Source organism: Erpetoichthys calabaricus, chromosome 3, assembly GCF_900747795.2.
Source record: "Erpetoichthys calabaricus chromosome 3, fErpCal1.3, whole genome shotgun sequence".
Taxonomy (NCBI): Eukaryota; Metazoa; Chordata; class Cladistia; order Polypteriformes; family Polypteridae; genus Erpetoichthys; species Erpetoichthys calabaricus.
Genome location: NC_041396.2, coordinates 195,338,094 through 195,356,218, shown reverse-complemented (window position 1 = coordinate 195,356,218; position 18,125 = coordinate 195,338,094). Strand labels below are relative to the sequence as shown.

Sequence of the window (18,125 nt, the reverse complement as noted above, 5' to 3'; positions counted from 1 at the left end):
TTTTTAAAGTCTCTAAAGTTCTACTGTCTACCACACTACTTGGTAGCTTATTCAATTTAAATTTATTACATAAACTTAAAATGTCACAGCTTGATGTACGCAGTATAGTCCAATGTTAGGTATACTTAAGTAAGCTAAATAAGAAAGCCTTCTACCCAAAACATGATGTCAGGGGTCAATCACAGTCTTTCCAAAAAATAAATCTACTACAATATGTATCTTACAGACCACCTTCATTACTAACCAAGGATGTTAAGATTTTGGTGAACCAAGAAAGTAGAGGTCTGCATTTCCATGGGACCCAATGCAATTACTTGCAACTAAGGACTATTATTGTGGGTGGGAATGGGCAGTCGACACCTGTGTGTGGGTGGGAGCTAGAGTCAGGGAATTAAAATTAAATTTAGAACAGAACATACGTTCATTCTATATTGTGACCACCAGGGGGTGCAAGGCTCCCCAAACACTCACGGATTAAGCATCATACGGGAATTTCCCCAACTCTTCATTTTCTGTGTTTTGATTTCTTCACAAGACATACATATTACTCAAAAAAATTAAAGGAACACTTTAAATCAGAGTATAACATCAAGTCAATGAAACTTCTAGGATATTGATCTGGTCAGTTAAGTAGCAGAGGGGGTTGTTAATCAGTTTCCGCTGCTTTGGTGTTAATGAAATTAACAACAGGTGCACTAGAGGAGAAATAATGAGACGACGCCCAAAACAGGAATGGTTTAACAGGTGAAGTCCACTGACATTTTTCCCTCCTCATCTTTTCTGACTGTTTTTCACTAGTTTGGCATTTGGCTACAGTCAGTGTCACTACTGGTAGAATGAGGCGATACCTGGACCCTACTGAGGTTGCACACGTAGTCCACCTTCTCCAGGATGGCACATCAATATGTGCCATTGCCAGAAGGTTTGCTACGTCTCCCAGCACAGTCTCAAGGACATGGAGGAGATTCCAGGAGACAGGCAGTTACTCTTGGAGAGTTGGACAGGGCCGTATAAGGTCCTTAACCCATCAGCAGGACCGGTATCTGCTGCTTTGGGCAAGGAAGAACAGGATGAGCACTGCCAGAGTACTGCCATAGAATACCAGAATTGGCAGGTCCACCACTGGTGCTGTGCTTTTCACAGATGAGAGCAGGTTCACCCTGAGTACATGTGGAATAGGTGAAAGGATCTGGAGAAGCAGTGGAGAACATTATGTTGCCTGTAACATCATTCAGCATGACTGGTTTGGTAGTGGGTCAGTGATGGGCTGCGGAGGCATATCCATGGAGGGACGCACAGACCTCTGCAGGCTAGACAACAGCACCTTGACTGCCATTAGGCATCGGGACGAAATCCTTGGACCCATTGTCAGACCCTATGCTGGTGCAGTGGGTCCTGTGCTCCTCCTGGTGCATGACAATGCCCGGCCTCATGTGGCGAGAGTATGCAGGCAGTTCCTGGAGGATGAAGGAATTGATACCATTTACTGGCCCCCACTCTCGCCTGACCTAAATCCAACATAACACCTTTGGGACATTATGTTTCAGTCCATCCAATGCCACCAGGTTGCACCTCAGACTGTCCAGGAGCTCAGTGATGCCTTGGTCCAGATCTGAGAGAAGGTCCCCCAGGACAACATCTGTCATCTCATTAGAAGCATGCCCCGACGTTGTCAGGCATGCATACAAGCACGTGGGGGCCATACAAACTACTGAGTACGATTTTGAGTTGCTGCAATGAAATTTCAGCAAAATGGACTAGCCTGTTGCATCAAGGCTGTGTGCAGCCTTCTCAAGTTTGCAGAGCCCGGATACAGCCTTACAGTGGTGGAAAAAGCATTAAAAAGAAGAGACTACAAGCAATGTCTAAAGTAAAAAAAAGGTTTCTAAGATGCAAAAATCATGACATACTCTAATGCAATAATAAAGTTCTATGTAGCATTTCAACACTTTACCACTCTCTTTCACCACAGATGACTCAAGGCAGTTTTTTAAAAAGGAACCTTCATCAAGAATTTCAGATAAAGAACAGAACTCATCTATTAGCAAAGTACATTCCTCATCAATCTATGCAATAAATGGTGTAGTTCAACTAAGAATTATACTACAAACACTTATCTTGACTGAGATTAACTAAAATGTGCACAGGCCAAAACATTACTTGTGAACAATATTCTCTGTTACCTACGTCTGTTAGTAATGTGTTTAGAAACTGCTAACAGACTCAGCCTATACTTTGGAAAATCTTCTCCTGCCTGTCAGAAAGTATTGAAACCACACTTACTCCTGATCTAGTTAGTATTCTGAATATGACCACATGGGATAATACTGCCTACTAAAAAATCTGTACTTGTTGCTTTATCTTATTCGGTTGTCTAAATTCTAATCCACCCTCCATAACAGAGTGGAAAAAGTATGTGCTATTATATATAAAGTTAAAAAGAACAACAATTTTTTCATTCAGGAGCTGTCTAAAGCTCCTGGAGAATTTGCCTTTGTCTTTGTTCACCTTTCAGATTCTTTACTATGTATGAGTGTCAGCTACATATTCAGTTATCCAATTTCATAGCACTTCAGATTTTTTTGGGATGGTATTGAAGGTGATTTTGATATGAACTATTACTTATTATATAGTCAATTATTTTGTATCATAATTGTTAAAATGTGATCTTATCAAATTAAGACATGAGAAATATGTTACCATTACCACATATAATCTGGAAAAATGATATTCACTGTCATTCATATGATGATGGCACTCAGCTGTATTAATCAAGTTTATATGAAAATGGATGGATGGGGGGGGGGGTCCTCTAAAACAAATAAATATTAAAAATATAGTTATCATTTAGTCATGCAACATCGCATGGACATCAGGGACAGTGCCTCTGGATTGGCAGACCGGGGTGGTGGTCCCCCTCTTTAAGAAGGGGGACCGGAGGGTGTGTTCCAACTACAGAGGGATCACACTCCTCAGCCTCCCTGGAAAAGTCTAGTCGGGGGTTTTGGAGAGGAGGGTCCGTCAGATAGTTGAACCTCGGATTCAGGAGGAACAGTGTGGTTTTTGTCTTGGTCGCGGAACAGTGGACAAGCTCTACACCCTAAGCAGAGTCCTGGAGGGTGCATGGGAGTTTGCCCAACCAGTCTACATGTGTTTTGTGGACTTGGAAAAGCCGTTCAGCCGTGTCCCTCGGGGAATCCTGTGGGGGGTGCTCTGGGAGTATGGGGTATCGGACCCCTGATAAGGGCTGTTCGGTCCCTGCACAACCGGTGTCACAGCTTGGTCCGCATTGCCAGCAGTAAGTCGAAACCGTTTCCAGTGAGAGTTGGACTCCGCCAGGGCTGCCATTTGTCACCGATTCTGTTCATAACTTTTATGGACAGAATTTCTAGGCGCAGCCAGGGTGTTGAGGGGGTCCGGTTTGGTGGACTCAGGATTGGGTCACTGCTTTTTGCAGATGATGTTGTCCTGTTTGCTTCATCAGGCCGTGATCTTCAGCTCTCTCAGGATTGGTTCGCAGCTGAGTGTGAAGCGGCTGGGATGGGAATCAGCACCTCCAAATCCGAGACCATGGTCCTCAGCCAGAAAAGGGTGGAGTGCCCTCTCAGGGTTGGGAGCGAGATCCTGCCTCAAGTGGAGGAGTTCAAGTATCTCGGGGTCTTGTTCACGAGTGAGGGAAGAATGGAGTGTGAGATCGACAGGCGGTCCGCATTGATGCAAGCTCTGCATCGGTCTGTCGTGGTGAAAAAGCTCTCAATTTACCAGTCGATCTATGTTCCTACCCTCACCTATGGTCATGAGTTATGGGTGGTGACCGAAAGAATGAGATCGCGAATACAAGCGGCTGAAATGAGTTTCCTCCGCAGGGTGTCTGGGCTCTCCCTTAAAGATAGGGTGAGAAGCTCAGTCATCCGGGAGGGGCTCAGAGTAGAGGTGGCTCGGGCATCTGATCAGGATGCCTCCTGGACGCCTCCCTGGTGAGGTGTTCCGGGCACGTCCAACCGGGAGGAGGCCCCGGGGAAGACCCAGGACACGCTGGAGGGACTATGTCTCACGGCTGGCCTGGGAACGCCTTGGGATTCTCCCCGAAGAGCTAGAAGAAGTGGCTAGAGAGAGGGAAGTCTGGGCATCTCTGCTCAAGCTGCTGCCCCCGCGACCCGACCTCGGATAAGCGGAAGAGGATGGATGGATGGATAGTTATCAATTACTCAGTACCAATTACTGAGTTTGCAATGAAATGTTGTAGCAGTGTTCTGTAAGCTCTTTATGTGCAGGACTGAAATATGGCTGTCAATAAGTGTTTTACTGGCATGATGAGATCAGTGTATGGCATCAGATTAGGCAGGGATACATGTTTGACTGGTAGTAGTGAACAGTGTGTGTGTGGCAGCTGAGAACAGCTTAAAACAGCTGTGTTATTTTTCCAGTTTGTATCAGTTTGATTTGATATACTTGTTATTCCCCAAGGGAAAATTATCTTTTCACAGGACCTTTGGAGGTCTGAGCACAGGGTCAGGCTATGTAATTTTCAGGTTAAATGCCTTACTCAAGGGCCCACAGAGTAGGATCCCTTCTGGCAGTAATGAAATTTGAACTGGCAACCATTTGGAGGCACTTCCTGTGACCCATAAAATGTTAATGCAAAATTGTCTGTCTCATTAGGCTCTTAGACTGTAATGTTGCTTTATACTGTTCTTTAATAACAAAACTGTTATTGGGACTCAATTCCAAGCAGCCACCAGGACTACAGAGGGTTGGATGGAAGATCATTGTCCACTGTAAAGGATGTTAGTGTTCAGAGATGGAGAGGAGCTGCTGTGGTCTTTGATACATAGTACCTGAGTGCATATATGGCTTTTCCACAAGATGCCTGTGAGGTTTTTGTTTGCCGACTGCCTATCAGTGAATAATGTGATTCATCTACTTAAAATATTGTGACTCCTGAGGTCCAGACACTGAAATGATTTTTGGGCTGTCTGCAGGCTATCTAACATGTTGGAGATGGCTGGGACAGCAACATAAAATATGGGCTAATCAGCAGGGCTGAAGAGGCTGGACAGCACAAACTTATTTAGAAGTACTTTAGAGGCATCTCTCTGCTGATGAAATCTATTGGCATAGGTGTGTGACTGCTGGCAGGCCTTGGATAGGATCTTGACTTTGGAGCGGCTCAGAGAAAGTAAAAATGGGAACGTGAAAGGGGAAAGTGTGGCAGATGGTGTTACCACTGAAACCAGTTGAGCTGTGTGAGGCAGACCCATTGGTGTGCATGCAGGCACAGGGTGAAGCAGCCAGGTGCTGTAGAATAGCAGAGTGGCATTATAGAGTGGAAGAGCAAGAAGACAGAGAATTCATCTGTAAAGAAAGCAACTAATGCCACGGTTGCTAGAGTTCTAATGCTAATGATCTGTTCGCTTACACCGACAGGTCGAAAATATATTAATATTGTAACTGCTAACATTCTTTATATTAAATTAATTGTACATTCCGTAATACCAGAGTAAAATATCAGTTTACACCCAACAGGACCCCATGATTACCACAGAGTTTTTCTCATACTGGTTAGGCATTCTTTAAATGAGTAGTACTTCTGCAAACAGTAAGACAATAATGACAACTCTCATCTTAAGGAGCTGAACATTTAATTTGGTCAGGTCAACCTAAAATGTATTTGTTAATGTAGAGGAAGGTGATTTTATTACATTTTATTTCTCTGCTTTACAGGCAATATTTTACGATATTTAAAACTGTATGCTTTAATTGTAAGAGCACATTTCTTTCTTTAACTGTTCTTTAAAGTATCTTGTGTAAACACAGAAAGAGGAAGTGCAAGTAGGGACAGAAGGGAGAATGTTAAACTAGCAAAGATGAAACTCAGCAGTGTAAAAGGGCAGTCTAGCAAGATGCAAGTTAAAAAAACTTTAAACTGGTCAATTTAGGAACTTTCCTCATGCCCAAATGCAAAATTCTCGAACCATCGGTTATGTTGATGTATACACACCTTGTGTACATGTACTGATATAGTCTATCAAAATGACACTGGTCAGAAAGGGGTGTTCACATTGGCCCAGACAAACTTTAAAAAGTCATCAGCTTAAAGTGAAAGTATCAATTTTCTACTGAGTTAAAGAGAAGAAGCCACACACATCTGGGGGTGCAGGCCAGCATTGTCTATTACAGCTTCTGACATGTTCCAGGTTGTATTAATTGATTTTATTTTGCCTTCACTTTATGGCAGATTATGAATTTGTAAGAATATCAAATCTATGACTGAATAAAAGTTTATTGCCCGCTCTCCTTGCTTGCATTAAGCATTTGCTCTATCCTCTAGCCTGAGATATAAATGAATAAAGAGGAGATGTCCTTTAATAGTGAAGTGAAGTGAAGAACAGCAGCAGTCATCTGGATCCGTAGAACAATTATCTTTAGCATTGATTTACTATTTGGTCATCACATTGCAACATTTCTAAAATCTTCTGCCTTCTTCAACTCTAAAATATTGGTAAATTAAAACAGTTTATAAATATGTCATATACCATTAAGCAAGTTGATTTATTAGTCTCAGGTAGAATTTACTATGACAAAAATGATGATGTTGTTTAAATCATTCTTTTACTGTTGCATAACACATTCAAAACATGGAAGCAAGTATCATAACTAAAAGAAAGAAATTATTGTATAATTCCATTTCTTAAATTGCTACATTGAATTTCTAAATTCTGACCCGATTTTACTTATAAACCTGTAAATGGCTTAGCCCCACCTGCCAAATGTAACTTATAATCTCTATATTATTGTACATTGTAACTTAAAACCTACATTTTAGAGTCCATATTGTAATAAGAAGATGCACGCCTGCTTAAAATTCCAAGACTAAATGCAACCACTACAGGAAGTGGAGTCTTCACCCTACTATGGCACTTATAAAAGACTTTTGGTCTCAGCATTTAAATAAAACTGAACCAAGTTGAAGCCTCACCCTATAGTGTACACTGACATTTCATGGTAGTGGAAAACTTTATGTATTCACACATTTTTGATGCATCAAGTAGCACAGAGCACGGTTACCAAGAAAAATGCTTCCAATGATGGCCAGAAGGTGACAAAGTGGTCTATTAGCATGACACTGTTGACAATTTTATGCCACTAAACTCAGAATTTGGCAGAATTAGTACTAGAAATTATATTTATATATATATATTGTGGCGAGTGGCTGGGGGTGGTACCCAGCCGGGACGCCCAGGAGGACGGGAAGAGGGACTACACCTCCTCCGGACCATGAGAGGGCAGCCACCCTGGATGATATGGGGCCCGTGATCACTGCCAGGGGGCACCTGGATGCCTGAAGAGCCCTGGACCTCAGCGCTTCCACCACACCCGGAAGTTCTGGGGGGACAAAGACCAGGGACACCCAGAGTGCTTCCGGGTGCGCAGCCAGTACTTCCGCCACACTGGGGAGTGCCGGCGAAAGCTAACCGGGAGGCACCTGGAGCACGTCCGGGTGGGGATAAAAGGGGCCGCCTCCCTTCATTCGACGTGCAGAGGACAAAGTCTTGGTGGAGAGGAGTGGAGGCAGCCTGAAGTAAGCAGAGGTATTGTGTGAGGGCCTGGGGGAGTTTTGGGGTTGTGTGTGCACTTTATTGTATATAGTAGTTTGTAAATAAACGTGTTGAGGGTGAACTAACGATGTCCGCCTATCTGTGTCCAGGCTGCTTTCCACTATATATATATATATATATATATATACTGTATATAAATTATAGTTTCAGGGTAAAGTAATATTACAAAGACAATTTATTAATACTGATCTAATAAAATAAGAAAATAAAGTAACTATGATGCACTTAACTAGGAACAGTTTTGTCTGTTAAGGGTCTTTTCATACATGAATCCTGAAATTAAAATTGCATTCTGTCTTGGCTGTCCAGAAATGTTTAAGTAATGTTTGCCTAATCTGTTGCATGTAACTTTTATTTCAACATTTATGATAAATGAAGCCACAGACCTCCATGGACAGCACAATGAACATCCCAATGGGTAATGCCTAGCACTTCTGTAAAGTAAGAACATTATGTTTTTCCACCTGGTGTCTGGGCTTCATTATCACATGTTTCCTAAATTTAATTTCTGGACATTTATCTCCATTTTGCCACAGTCAACAGTTCAACTGATCTCTTAATTCTTAAGTTTAAAGCAGCTTAGTTTATATAAACAGAGTATTTTGTTCATACTGTGAGGCTTTATATAATAATGTATTAACCTTACATTGCATAACATTGACAACTTACATGGTCCATAAGTTCCTTAACCATGCCATTCCACTGTCCACTTGAATCTTCTTGTGCGCCATACTTTCCATCCTCCACAAGCCGAATCTCATATGTAAAACCGAGAATATTGGCCAGCTCCTTTAACAGGTCAATACAGTAGCCTTCAAACCGATCATTCCCATACAGTGGTTTATCAGACTTCTTAAACATCACATATGGCTCTTCCTGCAAGAAACAAGAAAAAGTTTCTTTTAATGACTGCACTTCAATAACAACAGTGTTCACTGTTTAATTTACGGGATGGTACAGTGAGTGCTATAGCCACAGAGGTTCTAAGATGTTCACTTGATTTTCAGCTCATTTATTTGTCTATATTGAGTTAGCATTTTCTATGGCTGAATATTGTGCAGATATTGATTGTAATATAGAAAATAAATATATTATGTCTGCACATAAAAATACAGTAATAATTGTATTCAAGTGTTGCTTTTCTGGTGTAATGGAGGCACAGTAATAAGGGATTTTCCTAGGGTATTTTAGATTTGATCAACAGAGAACAGATGTGCAAATTGGGCATTTTAGAGTTATTAAAATGGCCATGCAGGGGTGAGAGCAGGTGTGTGTATGAGTGCACTCTGTGATGGACTGGCTTCTAGTCCAAAGTTGAAACCTTTCTAGCAAGCACTGCTGTGGCTTCCAGTAACCCTACAACTCAACAAACATATCTCAGGAATGAATGCAGTATATTTATATTTGTTCTTAGGATCTTTAAGAAAATATCACAGAGACATTGGAGTGATGACAGGCTAGAATAAGAACTTGTGCAGTCTCTAAGCTTTCCCAAATAAGAAGCTAACTATTGAGACAGTGTGCATTTTTATAGACTTACAAATTGGGTACTGCTCTTCCTTTATTTAAATTTTTTCCACAGCATAAGTAACAGGTATGTACTTGGAAACACTTGATTTTGTAATCATCCAAAATACACCACTTTGAAACATTTTATGCTGTTTAGAAAGCAAACATTATAACAAAAAATATAATTCTCAGTACAGGCTAAAAATCAGTTGTGTTAAACAAGATGGTGACAGTGCCGGTAGCATTGCCACTTTTCTCTTTTGGGCTCTGGTTTACGTTTTGGCTGTAATGCCTTGTGCTTCATTCTCACATGCTCTAGAAGGATTGAGTCATATGAAATGCTTTTAAAGTGATGTTGTATGATGGATAAATATTCCATAAGTAACTGGTGGATTTATATTGTCTTTAAGATTATTCATGACTTTCAGATGTTGCTACTAAATTTTGCAATAATTCCCTTGTAAATAAATTTATACTAAGGCTCTTCTAAAAATCAATTGATACGTCTGTTAATGTCAGTATGTGGCTGTCTATGACATGCAAAATATTTAGTATTTTGCATATTTGCTTTTATCAGCAAACTGGAGCAATTATGTGCAAGGAACCAACCCTGGTTAAGACAATAGTCAATCAACGGGCAACACATAGTCCAAGCAGTGAGTTCACAAGCTCAGAATGTCCTGGGGAGCATTCTATTACTTATGTTGATGTCTATCTACAAGAATCTCGCAGAAAAATGCTTGTTTGAGAAGAGCCATTTACGTCATAAAACATGTAGCAATTATGCAGTATTGTCTTGTGATAGTTTCCTTAAACTCTTAATAAATCTGCCACCTTGCTTTCTATCCATTGGCATAATGAGATGGTACTGTCATCCATCTTGAGTTTCAATGCAGAGATATGATGAAGAGCACATAAACAGTGAAGTAAAATTAGTTGGATTCTGTAAATGTCCTGTCAATTTTGATTCAAATGTTCAAGTGCAGGTCACATTCAAGTTGCACATGTCTGCACTGGATTTATTGCCACATGCAAAGGCAGTCTAAATCCAAACTGAAAAGCTTTGATTCCATGTGCTAGTTTTTTATTTTTTATTTTTTGCAAAAAAGACAGATCTGTATAACACATATAATTTGGCCACTGGTAAGAAATTAATAATCAACCAATAAACCCTGGGACCTACTGTTTAGGATGTCAGCCACTAAACCACATTATCTACAAGAAGTAAAGTTGAAAGGTGAGATGGCTTCCCAATTAGTGCACATTACATCATTGAAGGAATGCATGTTCAATAATTTTCAAGAAAGAAATTCAGGTTCCAAAAACTTATTTGTAGCTTTTCCTGCAAAACCTGAACAGGTTCCATAAAGTTATTAAGTCATTCGGATATTTTTTTCCAAAATATTCTCTTCAACCTCCCTGTTTTTTCACTCAGTCACATATACTGCACATTACATACCTTTACTTTTGCATGCCTTGCAGCATTGGCATGCTGTTTTCTTACTTTCCACTTTCATATGCCAACCTCAAAGACACCAGTTTCTGAAAGGAATTAAGTTAAACAATTGCTGACCAGTATAAAAACTGTTTTTGTAGTAGTATTACTGAGAATTGCCAGCCTTAGATAATTGATAAGGTCATCAAGCTAAATATTAATTGGCAGGCTTAATTTAACAATTTTCAGTTTGGTTCTTTAAACTGAAAAGTTCAACAGGAAGGTCAGTTTGTCACACACTCACTTTAAATGAATTCTTTATAAGTGCTCTCATCACTTTCTTCATTCTAACATTCAACACAGCTGCATGATGCCTCCAATTCACATTTTGCACCTGCATTATAGGGATTCAGATGGCCTTGTCCAATAGCCAGGTTATTATCCTTATGCCAAAGGAGTGTTCTGCCAGTTTTGCAAGAATCAAAAGCTTGTAAATTTTCCTCAACTTTTAACGTTCCCTGTAAATCATCAAATTAAAATGTTTCATCTGGAAACATGGATGGTGAAAGTCACTATAAAGGACAATTACAGCTGATTTGGTTATGAATTTTAACCATCTGTCTTTTTCCCATTTTGCTGCCTCAGTTCAGAGTTGCCGAGTTATGAATGTCAACAGAAATTAAAATTGAAAAAAAAATGTAATACTCATTTTTTCCAACAGTCGATTGAAATTCATTTGTGGATCTTAATTGATCAGAAATCCTTTATGACAATAAAGCATTTGCTGCTACAAAAATGCAAGCAATACACATAGAAAACATGCACAAAGATTTGATGAAATCTTTGTTTAATTAGCTGCATGGCTAGAGAAATATAGAGAAAAAGTGACCAAATTAATTGAGGTCCTTGTACATATTAATAGCCTAAGGTTTTGGATTATGCATTAGAATTGGAAAGTTTCTAAAAGCAAAAAATAAAAAAAGCTCCACTTTAGAAGTAATTCAGTTTAAGGAAGTAGCTCCAGCTCTGTTGCCATTGCCAGTGAATAATGACTTTATCTTTATATAAGATATTGGTACAAGGAAATGTCTGCAAAGATTATCATGATTGGATTTCTAATTATATTACACAGTCATTTCAATGAGACTTCAATCTAATATTATACAATATCTCACCAATTGAACAAATGTTTATTTCTTAAAGCATTTTTAATAACATTAATAAATGTATATTTTAGTGGTTTCTTATTTTATAAGTAATTATTTCATTATTTGTTCAGTTCTACAATCAGAATAGTTCAGGATGTGGACAGGAATAAACATGTTTTAGGATTCTTCATAATATGGGATTTGTACTTCCACTGATGCACAATGTAATTGAAACTTTGATCGAAAAAATAGTATTTAGACACTGGCTATAGTTTGGCTTCAGTTTGGGGAGTGAACTATGAAATTCTTAAGCTATATCCATTGTAACAGTTTGCAAGACAGGTAGCGGGCTTAATGCAAGCATACAATAGGCAAAGGTAACTGCAAAGCCCTCTGCAAGTGCCAGAATGAGTAAATAGTCACCAGCATTAGTAATAACCTGTATCTTAAAAAGGTCACATAGATGTCATTAACTATTTGGACAATAGGTCATGAGAATGAGAAGAAGGCTGGGATATTTTACCATTATGTGGTTGCAAATTGTGGGAAGCAAGCAACATGAAAACCACCAAAGATACTTTTCCCTTTAAGCTTAAATTGGACCTCAGTGGTGAAGGGACACAAAAGGGGTGCTCTAGGGAGATGACTCTGATAATTTGAAGGGTGCTCCTGACCAAAAAGTAATTCTAGTAATTGTACCAGAAGTAATTCCAAGTTGGGCTATAAGGGCTGCTCCCTGTCAGTAAGCTTGGAGTTGGTAGGTGATTTAGGGCAATGTCTAGACTGGCAGGGAGGCAGTACAGACAGAAAAAAAAGGAAAGAGTTGAAATTAGATAATTTTGATATTCATTACTTAATATGAAGTCTGGCATATGTATTATCATAATCTTTTAAAAACTGGCTTCAAGATTTAGCAACAACCATCACTCTCCTCCCAAAATAGCCTGCTTATGCTCTACTGCTTCACCATTGATCAGTGGTGTATGGGTATGCTGACTCTTTTACAATATTATGAAATGATGCTCAAAAGAAAGTGTTGATGTAATGCTGTTATTTGCTTCGACACTTCCTGCATTTTCACTTGCTTAACTTGTGGATATCCTTTCAAGAACTGCAAACATGGTGAATTTCCTAATTTAAAAATTCAGCTTTAAAAGCAGTAATGATGATGTTGTTACTATCACAATTGGTCCATTACAATCATTGCTGTTCCTTCTAAGACAATACTGGAAGAAGGTTGCAGGCTGCCAATTGAATAGCCTTATTATAACAAAGTAGTGTGCATTTCATTGATGTTAACCAATAATCTTCTTTGGACAGGACTTAGAATTGATACCTTGAACTAAAAAAAAATGTTCTTTTTCCTTGTTTAAATAAAATTTATACCTGTGCTTCCCAATACTTCATTTTGCTATGCATAAAGATGTTGTGGGTGTTACTTATATTTTCATATGAAAGAGACAATGAATCTGAGATTCTGACTCAAATATGTTGTTGTTTGTGCATATTTGGCTGAAACGTCAGTGACAAAGACATCTTAATTTGCTACTGTGTAAGTGAGTTCAGCACTCTGGGGGAAGGACATCATCAATAAATGCAACTGTTTTAATACTATTATAACAGATAAATGGTCCCGCATGAACTCCTTATTTAGATATGGGGGCTAAAAAGGTAAACATCTTCTGCAGTTTAATTACTAAATACAACTGGAAATATAAGTTTGTAAGTTTAGTGGGACAGACAGACAGACAGACAGACAGACAGACAGACAGACAGACAGACAGACAGATAGATAGATAGATAGATAGATAGATAGATAGATAGATAGATAGATAGATAGATAGATAGATAGATAGATAGATAGATAGATAGATAGATTTCCCCAGGGGAAATTTGGCTAATATTACTACTAAGCAATGGACAAATGTGTTATGTGCTGATGACTCATGAAGTTCTCAAAAGCAGAAGGAACTGAACAGTGCACATACTTATTTCTGTACTGATCTACCAAGCAGTGGAGAAAAATAGTATGGATTTCATTAAAAGTACTGCTTATATAAAAGAAAGCTATAGGTCTCTGCTTCTCCAGCTTGAGGTCTTCTTTATAATTGCTATTTCTTCAAGATATATCCATGAAATTAGATTAGATAAACTTTATTATTATTATCACATGCATACGGCAACAGAAACATAAAAAACAAGGTTAAGAATATAGCCAATCAATTGATAAGTAAATAAAAAAAATAAGTAAATACATATTTTGCAGAAATTTCAAAATGAAATTAATGAGTACATCAGGAGGAAGCTTTGAATCTCTTGACAGCAGTGGGTTTCTTTTTAGCACACCATGGTGGAATGAGCCTGTTGATAAAAATGCTCCAAGAGAGAGATGGTGGGGATTTTTCACGATGGCATCCAAGTTTGCCACCATCCTTTTTTTCACAACAGCTAAAAATGTGCCAGGGTTTGCTCTGTGGTGGATCAGGTTTTGTTGATAAGTTGATTCAGTCACTGTGCATCTTTTGAGCTCAATTTGCTTAACCAGGGGCCTAATGTATAAACTGTGTGTACGCCCATTTCCACGCTTACATCACGATGTATAAAAACTAAACTTGGCGTAAAACCACGCACGTTTTCACACCAGGTCAATCCTTTGCATATGCAAGTTCTCCGCTCAGTTTTGCAAACTGGCGGCACCCAGTGTCAAAGCAGTGTTACTGCTTCTGTGTGGTTTCCCTTTATTTTTTAGATTTACATCCCTGACGCACCTTTATCGAATACACTGAAATTAACCATATATCATTTATTAGTTTAAGGCATCTGATTGTAATCAACCTGTAACAATATAATAGTGCACAGAATGGCCAAACTATTCCAAATACTATACCTGCTTTAGTGTTGTCACGGTCAGTGCACCACACAGAGTATTAACCTACTGTATCTGAGTGTGGAATCACAGCTCTGCAGCAGCTGATTGGAAAGCTTTACCGCAGATTGTGTCAAGAGCGGGAGAAATATCGGGATATAGCTTCTAGCAGATGCTGCGTCAGCCATGCACACAGTCTATTTGAAATTCTCCCATTTGGCAAACGCTTCAGAGCCTTTCCTGTACAGACCTCGCGGTTCAGAAACAATTTCATCCCAAGAGCTCTAAACGCACTCAATCAGTCCATCAAATGCTCCTGGTAGAACTGTTTGTACTGATAAGTACAATTACCTCACTGTAAACTTGCATTACAGTTGTAATATTGCACATCCACTTATGCTTTTATATTGTATATTTTTCATTGCTTTTTTTATCATATTATTACTATTATTCTGCAGCATGCTGGCGCATTGCCCAGGATTTGTTCCTGCCTTGTGCCCTGTGTTGGCTGGGATTGGCTCCAGCAGACCCCTGTGACCCTGTGTTAGGATATAGAGGGTTGGATAATGGATGGATGGATTATTATTATTGTTGCTGTTGTTATTTTACCATTTTATAGGAAAATAAGTTTATGGAGGATTTGTATATTGAATCTCATTGTACCATACAATAACAATAAAGGAAATTCAATTGAGAGCGCGTATTTACAAATTATGATGACTGGTCAATTTAGATTTCCAGGCGCTATCTTTGTGGAGCTCTTGGTATAATTTTAAAGATGAAAGCCATTAAAGTATATATATTACATTATACAGATACATTTTAAACTTCATTTAAATAATGTATATTATTAATGATTAAATATGCGAGGACTCGGTAGGCGCAGCTTGAGCGATGAGTTGGCGCCCTGTTCAGGGATTGTTCCTGCCTTGCACTGTATGCTTGCTGGGGCTGGTGCGACCCTGGATGGATAGATTGATGGAATAATTAAACATGTACTACGAAGATATTTCAATGTTCCTTAAAAGTTTTGAAGAATCGGCATTCTAAGCTTACAGATGGCTTGACATTTATTAAAGAGCTGATTGTTTGGCGATTGGTTATTTGGAGAAAAAAAAGGAAGGACAGGAATCGGGGGTTAGTACGTTTGAAAGAGAGTACTGCTGCAATAAATTATTTTATTGAGGGTCATGCACGGTGCAGCAAGCATCTTGCGGGAGGCAGGAACAATCTCTGGAAGGGGCGCCAGCTCGTCATTACCACTGCACCAACGTGCCTCAATGTTTTATACATGCTTTAATTTCTATCATCATGAAAATGATATCAAGTATACATCTTAGTATTTAAATTGTTCAGAGAGCTGTAACATCATGAATGTAATGTATTCTGTGTCCTGTCGGCGTAAGAGAAAGCCCATTTAAGAAGCACGTATTGATTCACATACGTAAGAGTACATAGAATACGAAGCATTTAACATGCTACATTAGTCACAATGGTATTTGAGAAACTATTAAATTAAACGATTTTAAGATGAAGTTTATGACGTTCTACTTTAATGACAAAATAAACAATGTGATTAAAGTGGAAATTTCAACCTTTTTTTCACACTGTGTCCCAGTTTCTATCTTTTCTCTGTACCCTAATACACTTCCATATGACAGTCAGACGGTGGGCTACGAGTTGCCTTTTCAAGGCGACTTTGATATCTGACCACTTCTTATTTATTTCGGCACTGTGCGACTTTCTGAACTTGAACTTTCGAGTTTCTTTGACCACTCTGTCACATTGATCAACTTCCTTTTGTTGTTTATATCACTGCTTAAACCATCAAATAGTATGCTTTTCCTTGCCTCTACTTGGTATTCACTGTAGTACTAGGGTGTTGTACCGTGTTAGCCATTATGAATGTAGAGAAAAGCCAAGCAAAATGACACCTTTTATTGGCTAACTAGAAAGATTACAATATGCAAGCTTTCGAGGCAACTCAGGCCCCTTCTTCAGGCAAGATGTAATACAGAAACTTCAGTTTGCATAGATAGATAGATAGATAGATAGATAGATAGATAGATAGATAGATAGATAGATAGATAGATAGATAGATAGATAGATAGATAGATAGATAGATAGATAGATAGATAGATAGATAGATAGATAGATAGATAGATAGATAGATAGATAGATAGATAGATACTTTATTAATCCCAATGGCATATTGTAATCTTTCTAGTTAGCCAATAAAAGGTGTCATTTTCCTTGGTATTCACTGAAATTCTTCTTTTTCCCTGTGCTTTTGCCATTATCTTTTCACAGAACACAAAACATAAGGGGCTATTTATGTTGATTTGCATATTCAAAGAGGTATAACTCTGGGAGGAGTTGGGGTGGAGCGACAGGCATGTGAACAACCGTTAATTTTCACAATGACTGGGATTTATGGAGCGGAAGAATGTGGAAGTTGGCATACACACAGATTTATGCATCTGGATTGTTTTGTGTGTACGCACATTTCCGCTTTTGTCTGTACACCATGTTTTAGTGTGAATTCTATGCACGCCGTTATGCATGAGGCCCCAGGAGACTGCTGTGCAAAACAACAATTTACACTTTATAATTGAAATTAGGAAAGCTAAACCACATTTAGTCATGGTAAATGATACTAAAATATTTTTTGGTTTGGAACTGTAACATGTAATTGCAAATTTTCCTGATGATACTGCATTTTGAGTTAAAATTAAATTCAACTTAAAAGAATCAATCTATCTAAACAGAAATATTAATCAATTACGATATATATTCGTGGATAAGTTGGGACTTGATTTTACACTATAATTTCTGGTATTTTATAATGTCGGTCGTATAAGTCGAATGCGGAAAACTCACGGTATTGGTCCAAGAGATTATGATATGCTAATGCCCACCTGAGAGAGTAAGAGAGTAACCACGGAGCACACAGCCTTTTTTTCTATGTGGGTGCGGCAATGCGCTGTATCAGCGCATGCTCCTAATCTCTCTCTCTCTATTATTCCCGAATATACAAACTATTCTGAAGCAATGTTTGCACTGATTTGTGTTTTTTGTATCTCACACCTTCATACACCTTTATCGTAAGAGCATCCCTTATCGACGATGGAGCGTTTGATCAGAAGAAAATATGAAGCTGGTTTTAAGTTAAACATCGTTGAAGTAGCAACAGAAATTGGTAACTGTGCTGCTGCAAGAAAATTCCAGGCGTTTGAGAAACTGATGCAAGATCTGAGGCAAGAAGATGTAAAAAAAAAAATTTAAGTGTCGCATTTTTGAACGGGCATATATGTTCGGGTCTGATTTTATGATCGATTTTTCGGGTTTCAAGACCCGACTAATACGTTAGCATATTCGGTAATTTAATTAAGCCATTTCATTAAAGTTTCAGTGTTCTTGAGTTTGGAACCACTGTGTGCAAGATATAAATATGACCTGACCTAACTAAGGGGGGTAATCCACAGCAGATTTCACTCACTCACATACCCACACTAAACAAGGTTGGACCATTTCAGCGCTGCCAGTTA

The 18,125-nt window shown here is 38.8% G+C and overlaps 1 protein-coding gene across 2 annotated transcripts in view; it reads right to left on the bottom strand.

Moving 5' to 3' along the window:
- Positions 1-18,125, bottom strand: part of grik2 (glutamate receptor, ionotropic, kainate 2) — a 781,987-nt gene that overhangs the window by 303,730 nt on the left and 460,132 nt on the right. For both annotated transcript variants that reach the window (XM_028797642.2, XM_051924105.1), the window contains one exon: positions 8,289-8,495. In XM_028797642.2, coding sequence (XP_028653475.1) covers positions 8,289-8,495 — 207 coding nt within the window. The remainder of the gene's footprint in view (positions 1-8,288; positions 8,496-18,125) is intronic.